The sequence below is a fragment of the Equus asinus genome, chromosome 4 (assembly GCF_041296235.1).
Source record: "Equus asinus isolate D_3611 breed Donkey chromosome 4, EquAss-T2T_v2, whole genome shotgun sequence".
NCBI classification, from domain to species: Eukaryota; Metazoa; Chordata; class Mammalia; order Perissodactyla; family Equidae; genus Equus; species Equus asinus.
In genome coordinates, this window is record NC_091793.1 from 30524414 (window position 1) to 30546787 (window position 22374).

Below are 22374 nucleotides of genomic sequence, written 5' to 3' on the forward strand. Positions count from 1 at the left end.
CCCCCTGCACACCGGTGCAACGGGCTCGATTCTTCCTACTTCCTTCTGAATGTGTACATTTCCCAGGCCTAGATATCTACTTAAAATACGATACGAAGCAGGTCATTTAGTAGAGCATTTTCAGCACATGGATGCCTTCACTCTAAACAGACGATTTGTACAAACCCCCAATTTCCCTTTTTCCCCACCACTTCCACCCCTTCGATACATTTCAGGAACTGCAATCTCCGACAGAACCTCTGGGGGGTGAAAGGGCAGCCTCACCCAACCCGCAGCAGATACACAGAGAAATTCCTAAGGGGAGAAGCGGGAAGAGGTAAGAACTGCAGCGGTGAAAGAACCACTGATGGAAGCACCGTGGCGGCCCTTCCTAAAGGACAAGCCAGATATCTGCTTCAAGGGAAAATAAAATCTAATTGTAACTCCGGGCGGTGCTTTACTCACAGTGTTTATGTAGAATGCACAATTTAGCAGCATTGGGAATTACCGCAATAACTATCATTAGAGGTGCCCATTGGAAAAGAAACAGAAAACTTTTTCTCTTCTATAAAGGAAGAAAGTGGGCGCAATGTGGAGGTATTACCCCGTCTGGAGCTCTCTGCGGAGCTCACCCAGAGCCGCGAACCTGCCAACCCCGACCGGAGCCAAGTTTCCCGGGCCGCCCGGGAAGGTTCTCCGCCCCGCGGAGCGCTGCCGCTGAGGAACTCCGGGTTGGCTTCGCTCCCGGGGCTACACCCGCGTCCCTACCAGCCCCGCGCCTGGCTGCGGGCTGCACAAAAACCTGGGTGCAAGAGAGCGAGTGTGGCGCGCGGGGAGCTGTTTTTTAATTTCCCGGAATCCACGGGAAAATGTCTCCCGTGCAAAGCCATGCCTTCCTGTGGTAACTTAAACGCCCCGGTCAAAGTGCAGATCCTTCCATCTTACGGGAACTGCGGTTCCCGACTGACAGCTCCAAACTTAACGGTGGCGCCTCCAAACTTGACGCCCGTTTCCTCGCATCACTCCCACTCCTCCTCCTCCTCCTCGCTCGGGCTCACCCTGGCCGGGCGGCTCCGGCTCGCACGCCACGCTCGCCTCCCCCGCACCCTCCTGGCTCGCCAGGCAGGTCCAGCCCGGCCCGGCCTGGCAGCCGGTGCCGGGACGCGCCGGCGTCTCCAGGGCCCCGGGCGCGATTTTCATGGAGAACCGGCGAGCTCCCGGGCGCGCCCTACTCACTTGTGTCTTCTTCATAAGGAAAGGCAGCGCTGTGATCCAGCCCAAGCAGCGGTGTGGCGACTGCGTTTAGCTGTTCTGGAGCTCCAGCATATTGCACGAGCAGCGGCTGCAGATAGTCCACGCATTGGGCAGCCCGAGCGCAGCGCCCTCTCTCCGGCCCGTGATGCCCGCGGCGCTCCCGGTCCCGGCGCGAGGCGGCGAGTGAAGCCCGGCCGGCCCGCCGCCAGCACTTTTATATAGCTCCCTCCCGCCTGCTCCGGACACGCCTCCTTCCCTTCCGGAGCCCCGGGGAAGCGAGACGGGGCAGGGGCGCGGGGGGAGACCAGGGAGGGCGGCCTGAGCACTGTGCACGCCCCAGAAGTTGCACAGATCTGGCCCAGCGCGTCCCCCCGCATGGGGGCCCCGGGCGCTCACCGGCGGGAGGCCACGAGGGCGAAGCCTAACAACCTGCAGCCGCTTCTGGCGCTGCGCTCCGGGCGCGGCGTGTCCCAGCTCGGCGACTCAACTCCGCCGGGGCTCACCTGGCACCGCCAGGGGACGGACGAAATACCTCGCGCGCTGGCGAGGGTCTGGAGCTCCTGCTTTTACTAAGAGGCGGTGCGGGAAAGGAGTTCACCGTGTGCCTAGCAAAGAACTCACCCCGCCCCGCCTTAGGGAAATAAAAAAAGCTTAATTAGGATCTATAGTTAGGCCATCATCTTAAACCGCCCTCCCCATTTTTAAACAATTACTTTAGTGAATGAATATTTAATAAAAGAGTTGTTGACTCTCGGTTAAGTATTGCTAAGGGAGATGCTATTTTCGGAATGGTTTACTGCTCCTTCTTTAGACATTAAGATTGAAACAGAAGCGATAGATTACTACATGTGCAGGTCGCCAACACAGCAACGGTTTTGAAAGCTGTACTTTTTTGTTAGAAAAGTTTTTGAAATCGGAAAGATAACGCATCAACAATAATAATAGCTAACACTGTGATGCGCTTAATTATACACCGGGCTAAGACTTTACCTAGGTTGTCTTACTAAATCTTTCCACAAATCTATTGTATAGGTCCTATGATTTTTATTTCTATTTTATAAATGATGAAACAGAGGTTTATAAAGGTTAATTTTCTTAAACCACAGCTAGTAAATGGCAGAGATCAAGTTGAATCCAGAGCCCTGGCTATATAGCCTTTAAAAAATACTTAGAACAAATCTTTTATTGATTCTCCAAAGCCCTTCTATATTTGTTCTTATACCTGAAAACTATTAAAAAGCATTTTATTAATTTTTAAAAAGAAAATGTTAACTAGACATTAACGTCAGTAATCTTTGGGAACAAGAATAATGCATAAATTTAGGAATTATGTACTTTAATGAGCGTAGGATTCCAAATTTGCCCTAATTAGTTTGGCCAGTGTGCTTTTGTTACAAATGAATATGTCAAATCTATAACTGTGCAAGAGCAAGAAACTAGGTAAAATTTGAAGCTGTGTTAGTTTTCTATTTCTGCTGTAATAAATAACCGCAAACTTAGTGGCTTAAAACAACACGAAGTTATTATCTTACAGTTTGAGTATCAGACTCACTAGGCTAGTGTTGACAAGGCTGCGTTTCTTATAGAAGCTCTAGGGGAGAACGCCCCTCCTTGCCTTCTCCAGCTTCTAGAAGCTGTTCACATCCTTTGGCTCATAGCTGCCTTCATCTTCAAAGTCAGTAATGGTGACTTGAGTCCTTCTCACATCAAACCACTCTGACCCTAATTTCTGCCTTCCTCTTCTACTTCTAAGTGCCTTGTGATTACACTGGGCCCACCTGTTTAAGCCAAGATACTCTCTCAACTTTAAAGTCAGTTGATTAGCAATATTAATTCTATCTGTAATCTTAATTCCCCTTTGCGGTTTAACATAACATATTCACTGGTTTCAGGAGTTCAGGATTGTAAACTGTGTGAGAGAAACCTTGACTGGATTGGAGTCACTGAGGCCTGTAGGGGGAGCACTCACACCCTATCATACATGCTCAGTTACTCCAACCAGGAAGAGAGACAGGGCTTCCACCTCTGGCAGGAAGTAGAAGAACTTTACTACTGAAGGAAGATTCTCTCCCCGCCTAGCAACAGCCCAGCCAATGAGAAGCCGTTGTGGCCCTGAACTGCTTTCCTCCAATGGACCTTGGGTTAGAACAGCCTCTCTCTACTCCCCCTTTTCTTCATGAAAGCACGCTCTCCTCCTTTATTCTGTGGGTTTACCTGTGGTTTGCCATAGCATGCACATCCTGAATTGCAATTTTTTTTGGCTATTCCCAAATAAACATGCTTTGAGGGTAAAATAACAGGTGCATTTGCTTTTTAAGTTGACATATATGGTGTCAGGAAAGTGAAATTTGAGGGTGGCAACTCCCAGAATCCAGCGAGGTACAAGCGCTAAGCCCTGTGTGCTCGTCTCTTCTGTGAGTTGCTGCCTACTTTCAGTTGGGTGAGTCTTCGCTCGGATTCTAGGCTCTGGTTTCCTTGAGTTTTGAGTTCTCTGACTTTATTTGGGATTGGGAGAGGCTTTGTCCTTCCAGTTCAAGGCTCTGCACTTGGGTTCAAAGCATCATCCCTGGCGAATACTCAGTTCTTTTCCGAAGGTAGGACAGCTCCTTTGGGGGTCAGGCTTTCTGAGAATCCAGGAGTTTTTCTTTGGTTTTCAGATTCCTTTTGGAATCAGGGCTGAGAACCCAGCAACTTTCTTTTGTTTTTAGATTTCTTTGGGGATCAGGGCTAGGACTCTAGCAATTTTCTTGTGTTTTCAGAGGAAATTTCAGAAATGAGATGCTGGTTATCTAAATGTTCTGAGGGAAATCCTCCTTCAGTGACCCTGGCCAGGTTTATGTTTAAGAACTCTGGGCCCCTTACATGTGCATTTTTAACTAAGTGGGCCAAACTGACCAAAAGCAGTCTGAAATTGCAATGACCATTATGGGGAACTTTTGCTCTCCCCAAAATCACTTTTCTTGAAAGCAAACTCGAAGACCACAGCTCTAGAATTAAGCAAAACAAATGGTACGTGTATTTTCACTGGTATCTGGAGGCTTCTGGGTGCACACAAAGTTCTAAAGTCAGCTCACTACAAGATACCTTGTCTAAATTAGTCAAAACAACTAAAACACTGAGGGAGAACAAAATGGCTTCTGAAACCACATGTTCCCCTCCCCCTTCTTCTTTGTCTCAAGTGCCATCTTGTTTGTCTTCCTTGACTCCTTTGTCTCAGACCCCAACCCAGCAGCCATCTTGTGCCTAGGTGCCCCTCCAACACCGTCTTCCTCTCTTACCTTCTGCAAAAACCTGTCCCTTTAAAATCAGACTCTCTGAGAATTCAAATGCTAACCCCCTATTATTTCTAAGTTAACTGGAGCAAATAAACAACCAGAAGGAAATATATAAATAGCAGTTACCCTAGACTTTTGCTAATAGACAAAAACAGCTCTAAAAGAATCCTTACAGCATGCAAATAAAAATCTTTAGTAGAAGACTTTAGCCGTCTGAACAAGTAACCTTAACTTAGTCCAGTTAACTTCTGCCAGAAATACATTTTGGATCCAACTATTCTTTTGAGTTTTGTACCTGAGACATGGCTAAAAGTTTTCAAATGAAGACTATGAGGTCTCTGTGTGTGCCTGTCTCTACATATGTCTATGTACATATGTTATAGAGATGTGACATTTTTCTACCCTGGACGGTGTTGCCAAAACTAATTTGTAAAGAGCCCTATTTAATAGCCTCAAAATTAAACACCTAGAAATTAAGTATTCCTAAACTTCAGAAATATAATGGAAACTAACTCAAATGCTTTTCAAGTTTATATGATCTAGGATTAATCTTTAGTAAATAAAAGCTAGCTTACGGTAGTTGGTTTAATTGAAACAGATATAGTTTTAGAGTTATCAATGCTAAATATAAGGCAGACACACAGTTTCATTCTACCTGGGTTGTTAAACTCATGTTATCTCTGTTTCAGAATTTGTCAGAAGAAAGTAACTTAAGATGATGGTTGGCTGTTTAATGTCTAATCTAAGCATGGCTGTTGAAACCAAATAATTTAAATAAATGTAAATAAGATCAAAGTTTTTACTAAGTTAAACTAAATAATGGATAGTCATTGAATACCTAAATCATTTCCAAATAAGATAAACATTAATTACTAAACATGGGTTCATCTACTTTTGGCTCTCTATTGTAGAGAGGCTAATCTGGAAATTTATAAAAGGTATTTATAAGTTGGCCAAGCCAAAGAATGCTAATATAATTCACGATTGCTTACTTCTTAGTTTTCACCAGGAATTAACGATTCTAAGTGTAAATATTTCTAATATATGTAACTAAAGCTACTATGAACAAAAACAGAAACAGCTCTGTACACAAGGAAAGTAGGATGTGTGTTTCGGTAAAAGAAGGTATGAGGAATGGAAATGTATTTTGCTGAGGAAAAGGAAAATACTTTTGTCCTAAAGAGAGGCTGGTTATTTTAGAATGGGAAAGAGAAAAACATAGGGCAAAATCTGAATGTAAAAAGAGAGTTGTAGAAGGTTTATGGAAAGGAATCTTAAAAGGAATTTTACGTGTGATCAGGACCGGCAAAGATTAAAATTAATGAGTATTAATATCAAAATAAGTTGATGCAAACTTAAAATTTGGCTTTGTTTTCTGTTAAAAGGACAGACTATTGGACTATTGGTCTGCTGGTGAAACAGATTGTGAAAGCTTCTTTACCTTTAAGTAATATGCCTAGAAAACAGAGATTTTATGTTTTATTAAAATAATTTTCTGGTTTTTTTTTAAATCGCGTCTTTACTTAGGGAAACAGTCTCCTTAATATTAAAAGAGTTAAGTTTTACTTACAACTATGTGGCCTTTTGTATTTGCCTTTGAAACCTGTTATTGTTACTTTGGTCAAATAGATCCTTAAGTATTATTTCATGATGATGTGTGATCCTATTTGGTCAAATGTCCAAACCTTCTGATATTATTAACAAGCTTCTCAAAGTATTCAAACTCTAAATGACATCTTTTTGAGCTGGATGTAACTTTGGGAGTTTCCAGAGGACACCAGGGACATCTCAAAAGATTTATCTCTCTCTTTACAAAAAGAGAGAGATTATGCTAATTAGGCATATTTGGTATGTCAAGTTACATGAGAAGCATGTTTGAATAAGCGATAATAAACCTTTTTAGAATGTTACTAAAATGTGTTCTAGAAATTGTATAAAATTCCCCCAAATCCGATGTCTTAATATAATGTTATTACCTGTAATTCTAGTTACTATCTAAAATATATGTCACAGAAATACCTAAATTTCCTTGTCAATTGCTTTTACTCATTGACTTTTCAAAAAGTCTTTTGTCAGTTACAGTTATTGTCTTACTCTGATGCTTTTACAAATATGTTTCATTTTTATAGAGATTCATGGAAAAGACTTTGACAGGTATTCTGTAATACAGGCTCTGCTAACTTTAAGATCATAACACTGAACTGGGTGAGAGTTTCAGGAACTTGAGTGAAAAACTGATTGCTTTGATGTTTTGTCTTTCAGATGTAAAGACCCCTTTTTCTCCTCTTCTTTAAGCTATCTATAAATTACAGCAATTTGGTAAAGTATATCTTTGCAACAAGGGTTAAAACATTTATCTTTTTCTCTCTACTTGATCCCTCTAAAATTCGGAAACTCTTAAGTATTCTTTTCATGACAATATAAGTATTTGCAAAGGTTCAGTGAAGTCCTCTTCTCCTTGTAACAGGACACAATTGGAAATATTGGCTGCATTACCAAGGCTTTGACTATAACATCATATTCAAGAAAGACGTAATTTTAATTTAACCCCTTGGGAAGGGAAAACAAGATCTTTTGAATATTTGTATGAAAAGTTTTGTAGGACCATCTATGTAAGTTGAATTGGTTGTATCTTTCTTAACATGTCCACGTATTTAGGCAACCTCTTGGCATGTAACAACAGTATCTGAGCCACAGTTATGTAATACTAATGACTCTATGTCAATGAACAAGTCTATAAATGATATCACTTATGTGGGAGCCTTATGTACGCCCTCAGGTTACATCTACATCTATGGAGGTTTCAGTAATGGCCTTTATGCTTAGGCAACTCATTGCCTTAACAGCTGGAGAATAAAGATGATGTGCCTTTGCTGTATTCACTGTCCTATTCTCTCTACATAATGAGAGGCCTCTCACTGGTTGGTTCTATTATACTTCTATAACTACTTTAAATGAGAAATTCCAGGAGGCATGCATGATTCTTGGTTTGTCTTTGCAGGGAGAGTTTTCTTCCCGTGGATCAGAGTGACTGCCAATGAACAAATGACCAGGAATCTCTCTCTGACACTAGAGGAATTGACCGACTCCACAACGAAGACAGTTTCAGCTCAGCAACAGTTGCTTAACTCATTGGTCAAGGTAGCTTTGGATAATCATATAGCCCTTGATTATATAACCCTGATCAAGGAGGTGTCTGTGCAGTGGCAAACACCTACTGTTGCACACAGATACATGCCTCTGGTGAAGTAAAAACCCAGTTGCCTAAGATTAGAGAGCAAGTGCATTGACTACAACAAATTTCACTTAACAATCTATTGTCTTTTGTTTTGTTGGACTGGATACCTTCAGGTCTGGGCTCCTTGTTTAGAATCATCCTACAAATTGGGCTTATAGTATTGCTTTTAATCCTACTCTGTATACTTATTGTAAAGTTCTATACCTATTGACTGTTGACCCTCTGTAAAAATAACCCGCTCTATAAGGTGATGCTGGCTCAACACTTCAAGATAATCTCCAACACTTATGACTTTAATGAAATATAGACTTTAGATAAGAAATGCCTGAGAGTTCTCCCTCCTAACCTTCCTTGTTACTCAAATTTGATCCAAATGATTTCCAACTACTATGCACCTTCCCTCCAATGCAGGACACAACAAACAGGAAAAATTCTTCCTGGCACTGAGGGACAAGGCCACTATGTGCAGAGAACCTGATTGTTGATCAGCGATGCTTTTGGAGAAAAAAAATCTTGATCAAAAGGGGAAATGTGAAGTGAATAAGAGAAACCTCAACTAAACTGGAGTTGGGAAGGCCTGAGGGGGAGCTCTCAAGCCCTATCACACATCGTCAGTTATTCCAAACACAGAGAGCTAGGCTTGCATCCCTGACAGGAAGTATGACTACTTTACTACTGAAGGAAGATTTCTCTCGCCACCTGGCAACAGCCCAGCCGATGAGAAGCTGTTGCCGCTCTGAACTGTTACTCTCCCCCAAAGGACTTTTGTTTAGAACAACCCCACCATACTCCCCCTTTTTTCTCTACAAAAGCAAGCTCCGCTCCTTTATTCTCTGGATTTGCCTATAGTTTACCATAGCATGCACATACTGAATTGTGATTCTTTTGGCTGTCCCTGAATAAATTTGTTTTGAGGGTTAAATAACAGGCAAATTTGCTTTTTAACTTGACAAGATAGTGACATTTTTGGGGGGCCATTATTCTGTCTATCACACTCACTGAGTACCAAACAGGTTTGGGGAGAACATGGAGTGATATGGACTTGGTATGTTACTGTGCATCCTTCATCAAGTGCTTCACTCAACGTGGCTCTGGAGCTCCCAGCTAGAAGGCTGCCTCCCCCTCCATAGTTACAAAAATAAATATTTACACAAAGGACACTGGTTGCATATTGGTTAAGTTTATATGCTCTGCTTTGGTGGCCTGGGGTTTGCTGGTTTGGCTCTCGGGCACAAACCTACACACCACTCATCAAGCCACACATACAAAACAGAGGAATATTGGCACAGACGTTAGCTCAGCAACAATCTTCCTCAAGGAAGAAGAGGAAGATTGGCAACAGATGTTAGTTCAGAGCCAATCTTCCTCACTAAAAAAAAAAAAATCACACCAGACGTTCAGAGTATTAAATAATTGCTTTCACTTTCAATCAAAATGGTGCTGTAAATCATTTTAAGCAGAAGTGGAAAGAAGTCTGAAAACAGAAACAATTATGACAGTATTGGAAAATTGTTTAACTAGTGACTCTTGCCTGGTAATCTCAATCTTAACACAACCGGCTCTTAAGAGTAATTTTGCTCTGCCAGAGTCTCAAACAGTTGCATATATATTGTGCACAAAGGAGCTACATGCCTGAAATGTATCATTGTGGTCTAATGGAAAGTAAAATGAGTTGGAGGAAAGTTCATTCTATTTCAGATTCTGCTGCAGGCTCTATGACCTTACCTCAAATCAGAGGTTTAGCAGTGTGGCATGCATAATTGTAAAGGTGCCCAAAGTTACTTTAGGTGGTACAGAGATGAACATTTTTGTTTATTTTATCAAATGAATATAAATGTATATTTTAAAAATGTATACTATATACATACATTTATAATGCATATATATCATATCAAATATATATATCAAAAAATATATATATCATGTTACATATATATGATATATATATAGTGCACGTCAAGCAGATGATTCCAAGTTGATTGTTTCTTAGAAAAATATTGTGAAGGGTCAATTTAAAGTCAGTTTAATGTGTAACATTAAATAACAATAAATGTAACATAATATAACAATAAATAAATAATAATTAGTACTAAAGGAAGGCATATGTGATAAAAATCATGAAGTTGGTAGAATTACTGAGGCGTGGAAAAATTTAATCTAACCATACTAATTTTATGAAACCAATAGGAAGGAATGGCTTAATAAATTAGACCAGGTTATAAGAAAGCGGGGAGTGGACCTATCAGAAATTCAATTCAATTTTTTTTCATTCAACTCAATAATTCATCTCAATACTCCATATATTCATCTCCTACAGTGTACTGTCACTCTTCAGCATCCAGTCCCTCAGCAAAAGAAAACCAAGAGCCACTTAAAAGTGAACAAGAGGCAGGGATATGTCCTAAGTGGATAGGAGGCAGGAGGAATTTTTCCATTATAGGGTACAGAAAGTACAACATTTGGTACATTGGGAAGAAAGTCTCTCCATAATTATCTGGTCTTTACTTGTATACTTTCAACTCATGATATTTTTTATTAATCTAATTGCTGGAAAGCATTTTTTTTTTAGCTTTAGCATTTGTTGTTCTTAAGAGACAGGTTTAATTTAGTAAATCAACTTGTACGTTTTGTCTTGTGCACATGAAACACCTCATTCATTTACCACTTTGTGGCTGCCCTCTGTTAGACACGTATGTTGTTTTCAGCCCTGTTTTTTTAAAAAAATGACATCCCAAACTGAAATCCATATTGTCTGACCCCAGGCCAGACCAGAGGGATGCCGTCCATTCTCATCCTCGGGGGAGGCGGCAAAGGAGAAGGATAAGAATCACTCTTTGATCGTGTAACTTCCTCTGCTGAAAACTCTCTGGAGACTTGCCATTGCTCTTAGGATAAAGAAGCAGATACCTTAGCAAAGGCTTCAGGGCTTCCAGGGTGTGGGCCCTTGTTGGCTGTCCAAGGTCAGCTTATACTCCCCTGTTCCAGAAGCAAGGACTTTCTTTCTGTTCCTCAGAATTCTCTCCCATTTCACAGCCTTTGCACATACCCTTCCTTCTGCCTCTGCTTGGGCCACTTTGCTCAACCCTCTCCTCTTTGCCAAGTAAATATCTTCTCATTATTTAGATCTCAACTCAATATTCCCTATATTCTGTTCCTCAGGCAAACTTTCCCTAACATCTGCTTTGGTTAACTCCTCTCGTATTATAAACTCAAGTATGAATTCCCTTTCTGTTGTTGTACATGCAAAACAGCAGCAGTTTAACATTTGTTTGTGTGATTATTTGATTAAAGTCGCTGACTATGACTGTCCTCACTCATTATTTTATCTTCAGTGTCTAGTACAGTGAGCAGAACACAGTGCATCTCTTAGATACTGTTCTAATTAGGTTACTGATGCCAGACGTGAGGCAGGAATTGGGCCAGGTCCTTAGCGATCCTATTTCACTTACTTCTCACAACAGTCACATAAGGGAGATAATTTTTCTATTTGATAAATAAGGAAACTGAGGACCAACAAGGTAAAGTAACTTATTCAAGATCTCTCAATCGGTATGTAGAAAAATCATGATCTAATCCAGACATATGGACTATGGTTAGGATTTTTATCTGCCCATCACACTTTCCTATTCCTCTTCCTATGTTACCAGCACCCCACTTTCTTTTGTAGAATTCACACTCAATTCCATGTCTTTCGGGAGGGGTTGTCTTTCTAAAGGCTCTGTTTTCCCTCCTCTCCCCACCTCCACTATAGGGGTGGATTTAGCATCCAGGTCTGTCTAATCCCCTGATTGGCGAGGGATGGGTTGAGGTGGGCCACTCAGAATCCACGTGGGGCTTACCTGTTAAAGTTAATTGGAAAGATGATTTCTTTTCTATGGAGTAGCCAAGCTACAAAATTGGAAGCTTCCTTTATCCTCCAGCTGTGTGGTTTTACCAGCCTTAAAAATGATGGAAGACATCAGTTCAGGGAGTACTCTTTGAATAACCCAAATACTTGAGTATTGAGGGAATACCATCAAACCCATCTGATTAGTTCTTTCTTGATTATGGAATAAAGATTAACAAAGATTGCCAAGAATAGTAAATACCTAAATTATTGGTAGTCGGCCTTCTTTTCCCTTTATACTGTGCCTGAAAATTAATCACAGCTCCAGTTTACAAATAACAGTAAATAATTACATTCCTGAAAAAAGTTGAGCCTATATAATAGCAAATCAGAGATTTTTTATTTTTTTTAACAGTTTTTGTGGAATTCTAGAAATGCTCATAATATTAATTCAGAATGTCCTAGTGTTATCAATAAATATTGATCACATATCAAATGGAATTTGATTGACAAAAAAAAAGAATGAGTGTTCCATGGAGATAATTATAATACAGATAGATCGTTATACTCTATGTCTATCGAATAATCAAGAAAGTATTAGCCATCATGGTCCAATGAAAAAGTGAGATTATCAAGACATTCTCAAGGAATAAACTTATTAAAACATTCTCGTAGGAACTTGAACAAAAAGAAATCCAATAGATCTTAGAGAGGGAATTTCCTGGTATATTTAAAACCATTAATTCAACTTTTCAGAAATAACTCATATTATTTATTTATTGATCAATTCATTTGACAAGTATTTTTTAATACTCCAGATGACATTAATAGTTTCCTCTAAAACATGTTCATTTCTATAATCACTGCTCTACTTCAGTCTCTGAATCTCACCTAAACTATTTCAGCAGATTCACCAATGGTCTCCCTGTCTCTGGTCTTCTCTTACTCCAGTCCATTTCAACGTCACTGCCAACAGTACAGTGGAATCTATAAAAATCTAGTCACACCATCTCATTGTCTACAAAAGGATTTTGATCCTTGGCATCTAGAGAATAAAATCCAAAGCTCCTTGCAATTTGGCCGCAATATTTATAGTTTCCTAGACTCATCTATTGTACTAGCCACTTTCTTCCAACTAGCCATATTGGACTTCTCAACATCTTCTGTTTGACACTTTGTTCCTGTGTTCGCATTGTTCCTTAATGTGGAGTAACTTTTCCTCTATTTTCTGCCTTAAATCTCCTTTTCATCATTCAATTCCTGGTTCAAATAACACTTCTTTTTTTAAAGCAGAGTGTTTGCTCATTGCCTACAACTTTAATTAGGTTTATAGTTAATGGGATAATTCGTTTCTAATACATGAGCCTTCACTCAGTGAAGGAGAGAAGGATGTTGCTCAAAATGTGCTGAGTGAAAGGATGAAGTGAGCTGTGGGAATTTGATGGGAACATTCTAGAGAAAGAATATGCATATAGGGCTTAGTAAAAGTTAACTATGTTTTCATGTTATTTTTTTACTACTAAAAGTTTAACGAGTATTTTTTGACTGAAAATTTATTTTTTAATAAAAGAAATATAATTATTTCATTTAACTTTTGTAAACATTTTGTGTGTGTTTTTTTAATCCTTAGAGATTTCAGAAACTGAGTTGTTTCACAAATACATAGGTTTTAAAACTAGAAGACAATTTTGATAAAATGTAGTTTACACAATTAATCTACAGATAGAGAAACTGAGATCATAGGGCGGCTAATTGGAATGAGGGATAAACTCACGTCTCTGGAACTGACTTATGAAACACTTTCTGGCTAGTCCGGAAGCAGTACTTCCAGGCAACCAAGATCAAAGAGTAAATGTTTCACCTTTGTTTATAGTAAAGAGTGATTTATTGTTAGTAAGACAATGACTTTTAGATATTCACAGGAGAATTTCTAGAGAAGAAGAAAAGGTAGAATTGATTTTCTAAATGATATATATATTTCTGGATATATATTTTCTATATTCTATATTTCCAGAAGATAGGAGACTGTTGAATATACATATATATTTTAGATGCTCAAGTATCATGAAATGTTACAACTTTTATATTTACCGTGGGTCCCTCTTCTCCATAATATTTAAGAAATATGTCATCTAATTTTACATTTTTGCATAATTTTCCTGGTTATGACTTTCATATATGTCTCATAACTTTTATGTGTACTGGATAAATTAATTTAGGTTGCTGTTTTTGGCAGGGATGTTATTCTCTTCAGTTAGGTGATTTTAAGAGATTTGTGGGCACTGGCCCCGTGGTGTAGTGGTTAAGTTCGCACACTCTGCTTCGGCAGCCTGGAGTTTGCAGGTTCGGATCCTGGGTGCGCACCCATACACCACTCATTAAGCCATGCTGTAGGAGCGTCCCACATATAAAATAAAGACTGGCACTGATGTTAGCTCAGTGACAAACTTCCTCCAGCAAAAAGAGGAAGATTTGCAACAGATGTTAGCTCGGGGCCAATCTTCCTCACCAAAAAAAAAAGAGAGAGATTTGCAGCTCCAACTGTGGTAATGTTCTTTCTCATGTTCTACTTTTGAAATGCGTGTTCTCTAATGAATCATAAATGAGAAGTTTCTAGAGCATGGCTTATTTCCTAATAGACAAGTTTGTTCTGTACAACTCTTGAATGGCACAGTTAATAAAGAGACACAGACAACTATACTACTTTGTAAAGCTCTATCACCAGATGTAATGCGACTGCCTGGTTATCTCTTCCTATAAAAATTATTAACAGGGAATGGCAGAGAAGCTGCCTCATATTTGGGATTTTCTTTCTTTTTTGGTGGTTGGTGGGTGATAAAGAATGGACTTGACCTTAAGGCAGCTAGGGAACAGATAACTTTACTTTTTGGGTTCCACAGTCTGAAATAAGCATTGTAGATACTTTTTTTTTTTAGTGGATGTACAACTTGCTTAGACAAGTAGCAGATTTTTCACGTCTTCTTCAGCGTCATCAGACCACTTATCAAGTTTGGATAAAAGACATTTGTTAACAATGTACCTCATTGTCTGTGTTTTCCCTCAGCTAGAAACTGACTGTCTGCAATGACCCTATCTTTAGAGGTTATGGTGATCTTGACCAGTTTTAAACCTATTCTCCAGAGGCTGTGAGGAAAGAGATGGCTTTCAGAATTCAGAGATCCAAACTTAGAATGGCTAGTAAGCCCCGGACATTGTCATCATCAGCCATGTACACCAGCTACCTTCCCCCATCTTCCTTTATTCTATTTCTATTCAAAGCCGTCGTTCCAGCTCTGGAGGCCCCTACGGCAAATCCCAGATACCAGCCTTCCTTTTCTGAAGACTACACCCAAGGTAAGACAGTAGATAAAAATAAATTGATCACTGGGCCTGGCCCAGTGGTGTAGTGTTTAGGTTCCCATGCTTGGTTTCTATGGCCCAGGGTTCACAGCTTCAGATCCCAGGCGCGGACCTAGCACCGCTCATCAGGCCACGATGTGGAGGCATCTCACATAAAATAGAGGAAGATTGGCACAGATGTTAGCTCAGGGCCAATCTTCCTCACAAAAAATAAATAAATAAATAAAAATAAAGTGATCATTGTCATAACCATTGATTTTTAAATGTATATTTTCTTTTTTCATTTATAAAGGATGCATGCTTCAATTAAATTGACTATTGCTATGATATCTTCCATTTACCTTAAGATATGCAGTGTGGTGTTGTGTGTGTGTTATTTGATCAAGAGTACATCTCAGGTGCTGTAAGCATTCTATTCAACAATTTCAGTCCAGGGCTGGCCAGCTAAGCTTTCTAACTAGAAGTTCCATGCTCTAGAGGCTACTTATGCATGCACTTCCATTATCCATGTTTATACTATACAAATCTAACTTATTCATAGATGTTAGAAATATGTTAGAAATAAGAATATTAGATATTATTTATAAATAGCCCCCTATATGGCAAAATAATTTTTTAGAGGTAAAAATGGTGGTTTATTGACAAATATCACTAATGTAAGACGAGAGCTCTCATTGGTAAAATTAAGGCTCTTCAGGATATGTAGACTGGCTAAAATCATTTTAGAGGCATAGACATGAACAGGGTATAAGAATTCATGGAGGCCTGAAGCCTTTAGCCATAGAAATGATGCTTGAGACTTGAGACCTAAGCAGACTGGTTCCAGCCATTGGTGTAGGAGGATTTCTAATGATGTCTTTATCTTGAGTAAATATTTCATGCAAGATGTTAATGGGAGCACTTAACTGTACCAAGAGCTGGGAATTTATCAAGCTTTAAAGAATATTTTCTATGACCTAAGTTAGGGGTCTATTTGTCAGTTTATTGCTCTATATGCTTTGCAGAATTTGGTCTGTGATTTGCTTTTACTGTAATCTAGGGGCCACATAATCTACCATAAAGAACCTAAGAGTTGTGCATGTTAAATTGGTTTGAGGTCAGTTCATAATTGTTTCTGGAACACTGACCTAGTGCTAAGTACTTTGCTTGTATTTTTTAATCTTTACAGTAATCTGTACAATAATCCTCACAATACTCCTCATACAACTGTTATTGTTCATTTTTGTTTTTGGTAAACCATCTATGCATAAGGTGGTGCTAATCATTGTCATTATTTAGAGAAAGAGAAGCAACATGATCAAATTCACCTCTGAGGTGAGTACAATAACCCTGTTTTACAGATGAGGAAACTAAGGCACAGCATAGTTAACTGACTCCTCATTATCACAGAGCTAGAATGTGGCCAATCTTGGATTTAACCCGTACCTGAGTGACTTTAAAAGCCCATCCTTATAACCATGATGTTTTACTGCTTCCCTTAATGATTCTTTCTTGTGAAATAGAAGAATTTATGTGCTAAGATGTGAGTTAAATATTTCTGATAATACAGTATTTACATTGCAGAGTTTTCTTACGTGATTGAAAGGTAGAAAATAACTTGTCAAGTCCCAGGGCATGCTGGGTAGCTATCAGGACTATAGGATAATTAGACACCTTTCAAGCAGTCCTCTCAGTGTGGAAAATGTCCTCAAGGACTTTGATTCAAATGACTGATTTCATGACAATGAAGGGCTCCAAAGGTGGAACAAGTTTCTTTTATGGAGAGCAAAGGAAATAGTTAGGCCAGCACTGAGTCTTTTCAGGGTAAACATTGGAAGCTGAAGATTATCTGTGCTGATTTTTCCCCTAATCCCTGTTATTGGGTTTCTGCTTACCCAACCTTAGTATAGCTGGTATAATATCATCTCAGTAACCTTTGTGTTTGCCGGTTTATCTTGATCAACTATCAGTGCAAGATGAGAAGCTGCCTTTCATCTGGTTTCCAATGGTGCTAACTAGAAAAAAAGAAACTAAAAAGTTTGCATTGAGCAGAAATAGAGTAGTCAAGGTATTAAACCACCCACAGTGAACCTAAAGAAGGTGTTTGAAGAAGGAAGGTGTCCTAGGGAGAAAGTTCGCTAAAGAATATTGACACCATGGGACACTGTGAACAAAGAGCGTTGGCTAAAATCTTGATTATTCGCAGTGATACCAAGTTTTCTTATTTGAACTTTGATAACGAGTTTTTGTCAATTAATCCTTATGCTGAAGCTATTCTCCTAAATCTGATATAGCAAATATTTGGCATTGTTAAGGAAGATAATCCTTGAACTCTTAGCATTACAAGCAGAGCTAGCAAAAAAATAGAAAGTATAATGCTACATAAACCTTCCTCTGTAGAAAGAAAATAGAACAAGTGTGATTTTTGGAGACGAGCTAAATCAGACAGAAGAGCAGAGAGAGTCTTCAGGGCCAAGGAGGGAGGAGAAAGTGAACAAGGAAGTTGTAAAGCACAAAATGATTTATTTTATACCTGCTTATTAAATGAAAAGAGAAGGTGCTTCACTTATCTAACGTGCTTCCTTTTACAATGTGTTGTAGTGGGAAGAACATTCCCTTTGTAGTCAGCAGACCTACGTTTAAATCCTGGCTGCGCCACTTTCTGCCTGGGAAATTTAGGGCAGTTTCTTTAGCCTCTCCGAGCCTCAGTTTCTCGATAAGTTAAATGGAGCTCTCAGTACCTGTCTCTTATCAGTGTTGGAGCCTGTATCTGTCACTTACCTTCTGTCTAACATTGGGCAACTCAACCTGAGCGTCAGAAGCTTCATCTGTAAAAAGGGAATAATAATGCTTCCTGGCTCCAATCTAGAACTTTCTCCTGTACATGTGGACAAAACATACAGGACTATACACTTGATGGTTTTTGTTTTGTCAAATCAGAAAAATAGTGACTACCTAGTAGTGGCATTCTAAGAATTAGGCAGTAATGTATTTCAAGTTTCTAGTCCCTAGTAGCCAGGCAATAAATGGTACACAATAGGCATATTAGAAATACATTATTAAATTCACACAAGATCTTTTAGTGACATTGGCTTATTTAATTCTTGCTTTCATGGGGGAAAATATATGCCAAAGCAGACAACATAAGAGACTAAAGTTTCTCACATTTAAATTATGTTCTCCATTTTTCAAAACATAATCATCTCTTCATGGAGAAGGATACACATACATCATACTCCCTGTTTTCCAGAAAACAAGGCTGAGATCCAGAGAAATTTAAGTGATATTTACCAGAGATGATGTGAATTTAAGTAGAGGAGTCAGAGCTGGAGTCTGGATTCCTGAGTTCTGTCCTAGTGACCTCCCCATTTTACCACATTCTCATTGTCCTGTGGGTCTGGCATACCTTTCTAGAAATACTCTTTTAGGGTAAACTGTAAGAGCAAGAAGTAAGCAATCAAAGTAGGCTTTCCTCTTAGGAGTTCATGATGTGTTGACATCCTTGGCTTATTGTTTCAGTTTTTTTTTTTTTTAAAGATTTTATTTTTTCCCTTTTTCTCCCCAAAGCCCCAGTTACATAGTTGTATATTCTTTGTTGTGGGTCCTTCTAGTTGTGGCATGTGGGACGTTGCCTCAGCGTGGTCTGATGAGCGGTGCCATGTCCGCGCCCAGGATTCGAACCAAGGAAACACTGGGCAGCCTGCAGCAGAGCACGCGAACTTAACCACCTGGCCACGGGGCCAGCCCCTGTTTCAGTTTTTTAAATGTAAAAAAAAGATGAATTCTCTGTAACATTTAGATACGAACAGAGAAAATATGCATTTTGCTAAATTGAGTGGACTCATGCCACTATCAGTGTTGAGCCTTGAACTTATTTCAGACCCTCGAAAGGTGAAAATTAACAAAATATTTTGCCTTTTTTCAAAAAGGTTGAAGCTTTTAAGATCACAAATCAAATTCATCAACACTAAACACCTAAGGAAAATGATCAGCAAAGAAAATTGAAATACTAACAAAATTATTAAATTTTCTTTGAAACATATCTACTTACAGTACATGGTTACCGACTACACAATGTTTAAAAGCACTGGGCTTGTAAGAATCAAGCCCAAACTGATTTAGATTCCATAATATAGTTTATTTTACCCAGCTAAATATTTTAATTTGGGTACAAATTTTTTCTTTGCAGTATTAAAATGCTTTTAGAAAGTACCAGAAATAAAAAGCATTGTGTAGATGTAATTTACTATTTATTTTAGTTCAGCTCAACCTACATTAATTTAACGCAACCTACAATACTCATGGAGAGCCTACTCTCTAGGGCATGAGGCTGGCCCTGAGATAACTAAGGACTGTTTTCAAAGAACTCAGTGTCTGAGCTTTATGGTAATAAAAGCGTACAGTTGCTAATGTTTATTGATCTCTTGCTATGTGTCAGCCACTCTGCCAAGACTTTTGCCTATGTTTTCTTATTTAACACCCCCACTTAAGTCCTTTGGAGATAACATTTTATTAGCCCCATTTTGAGAATGAAAGAACAGTGGCTTAGATTAAGGAATTTATCCAGGGACACACACAGAGCTCATAAATGGTTTAATCCATTCACTTAATAGATATACTCACACAAATACACAGTCACAAACCAACATACACAAAAGTAAACCCAAATACTTGCAACTTTTATTTTTTAAAAAACTGCATATTATTTTTCCTTCTTTAATTGAAACAAAGGTATTTGCTGTTATTATTGTTTCTTCTGCCAGCTTATGCTTAGATAATGATTGTGCAATAGGAACATTGTTGTTGTGCAGAAAGGGCAATGCATTGACAATCAGAGAGGGGTGCAAAAGTCTTTAGTGGCTGTTAACTCAAGTCTCAAATGCTTTGACCCTAATACTGTATTTTGTTCATTTTTCAAAAGATAAATTAAGGGCTGGCTGTGTAGCATAGTGGTTAAATTTGGGCACTCTGCTTTGGTAACCTGGGGTTCGCGGTTTCAGATCCTGGGTGTGGACCTACATACCATTCCTCAAGCCATGCTGTGGCAGTGTCCCATATACAAAATAGAGGAAGATTGGCACAGATGTTAGCTCAGCAACAATCTTTCTCAAGCCAAAAAAAAAAAAAAAAGATAAATTATAACCAAAATGATATTTAAACTTTAGGTTGACTTTATAGTAAAGCTTCTAATCTTAAACCATATTTGTATTTTTCCTAGGAAATTGTGGTAATAACATGCTTTGAATATACCCAGAACTGTCTTTTATAAAAGGATCCCAAACATGCAAGGCCAGAGAACCTTAGAAATGAGTGCATGGGGGACACATGTATAGGAGGGAAATTCAGGGAAGCATGAGGTTTTAAAAAGAGTAGTATTGCCCCCGTTTTATTTAAAGTTTGTAAATAGAAAACTCTCCATAGAATATTAAGAAAAATATTAGAAATATCTAATTTCATTCATGCATTGAAATAGTAGATTGAGTAACTATATTAGCTTAGTAGGTTGCCATAACAAACTATCACTGACTGGATGGTTTATACAACAGAATTTATTTTCTCACAGTTCTGGAGGTTGGCAGTCCATAAAGTGCCAGCAGGGTTGGTTTCTTCTCGTTGGGCTCTCTCCTTGGCTTGCAGATGGCTACCCTCTTGCTGTGTCCTCATTTGGTTGTCCCTCTGTGCGTACATGCCCTGGTATCTCTTTGTGTGTCCAAATTTGTTCTTCTTATGATGACAGCAGCCAGATAGGATTAGGGCCCATACTGTTGGCCTCATTTTAACCTAATTACCTGTTTAAAGGCCCTCTCTCCAAATACAGTCACATTCTAGGTACTGGGTGTTAGGGCTTCAGCATATGAACTTTGAGGGGACACAATTAAGCCCACATAAGTGACCTCTAGCTGCAAAGAGCTGAGAGTTCTTCCAGATCTGGACTTTCATGCATCTTATTCAAAATTCTCACTGTATATAAATTGACCACAATGTGACTTGCTAATATAGTGCTTTTCTTTATGTATTAAAAATGACATTCCTTCTTTCCCATGCTACCCAGAGAGGGGTCCATACTGTGGTGTTTTGGTTTATTGATGTAACTTAAAGGGAAATTTTCACAAGGTCCAGAGTCCTTGATGTCCTGCAAATGAAGGAGGAGGATGGCCTCAAATTTCTTGCAGCTGGAACCCATTTAGGTGGCACAAACCTTGACTTCCAAACAAAACAGTATGCCTATAAAAGGCAAAGTGATTGTATTACCTCATAAATCTGAAGAGAACCTGGGAGAAGCTTCTGTTGGCAGCTGGTGCCATTGTTGCCACTGAAATCCCAGCTGATATCAGTATCATATCCTCCAGGAATACTGGCCAGTGAGCTGCGCTGACGTTTGCTGCTGCCACTGGAGCCCTGCCTATTGCTGGCTGCTTCACTCCTGGAATCTTCCCTATCCAGATCCAGGCAGCCTTCCAGGAGCCACCACTTCTGGTGGTTCCTGATCCCAAGGCTGACTACCAGCCTCTCAGAGGCGTCTTCTGTTAACCTGTCTGCCATCACTCTGTGTAACACACTCTCTTCTGAGGTATGTGGATATTGTCACATTACCATCCCATCCATCAACAAAGGAGCTCACTCAGTGGGTCTGACATGGTGGATGAGGGGCTGGGAACTTCTGTGCATGCGTGGCACCATCTCTGGTGGTCATGCCTAATGTCTACTTCCACAGAGCTCCTGAAGGGATTGAAAAGGACGATCAAACCGCTGCTTAAAAAACTGTGGCCCAGGAGGTTAATGGACTGCTCCACCTCTGGAATTTACTGCTATTCAACCTGAGGTCACAGATTGGTCTGCACGTGCCCTCTGTGCCTATTCAGCAGTTCTCTACTGAAGGCAGGAGTGCTCAGCCTGCCACTGAGGACTGGACTGAAGCTCCCACTGCTGGGGCCACTGAATGGGTAGGAACAACCACTGAGTGGTCTTAAGCTGTTCTTCCACAGCCTCTTAAACAGCAAATAGAAATAAGGTTGATGGAAAATAAACAGTTCCTAAAAAAACAAAAAGACGTTCCTGAATTAGTTTTAGTAGGACGTTATATATATATCTGTGTGTATACACACACATATACATATATGTGTTTGGACCTATATATCCATATATATATCACTGTATATAAATGTGTATATACATATCCACACATATATATGTATGTGTTGGGTAATAGGGAGATAGAGAGACAGTTGCGGTTGTATCTCCTTTTTATTCACTCACACATTTACAACCAAAAGTATACATCCACTTATTAACCAATTAGATGTGACCAAATGAATAACGAAAGTCACACATTTTCACCATGCTAAAAGCATTCTTTGTAAAAATGCATTTGAATAAGTTTCTCTTTTAGATTAACCTATGATTTCATGCTACGTTCAGCCTGGTTTTGGCTATGTGTGTATAGAATAAAATAAACTATCTGC

At 39.4% G+C, this 22374-nt stretch overlaps 1 protein-coding gene and 1 pseudogene across 2 annotated transcripts in view; one reads left to right on the forward strand and one right to left on the reverse strand.

Moving 5' to 3' along the window:
• KITLG (KIT ligand) overlaps positions 1 to 1700 on the reverse strand; it is an 85910-nt gene extending 84210 nt beyond the window's left edge. The window contains exon 1 of one of the 2 annotated variants that reach the window (XM_014849474.3): positions 1216 to 1700. In XM_014849474.3, the coding sequence (XP_014704960.1) occupies positions 1216 to 1230 (15 nt within the window). In that variant the 5' untranslated portion in view covers positions 1231 to 1700. The remainder of the gene's footprint in view (positions 1 to 1215) is intronic. The other variant, XM_014849475.3, reaches the window with a different exon arrangement.
• LOC106836527 (small ribosomal subunit protein uS2-like) lies at positions 1609 to 21882 on the forward strand (annotated as a pseudogene).
• The last annotated feature ends 492 nt before the right edge of the window (positions 21883 to 22374 follow it).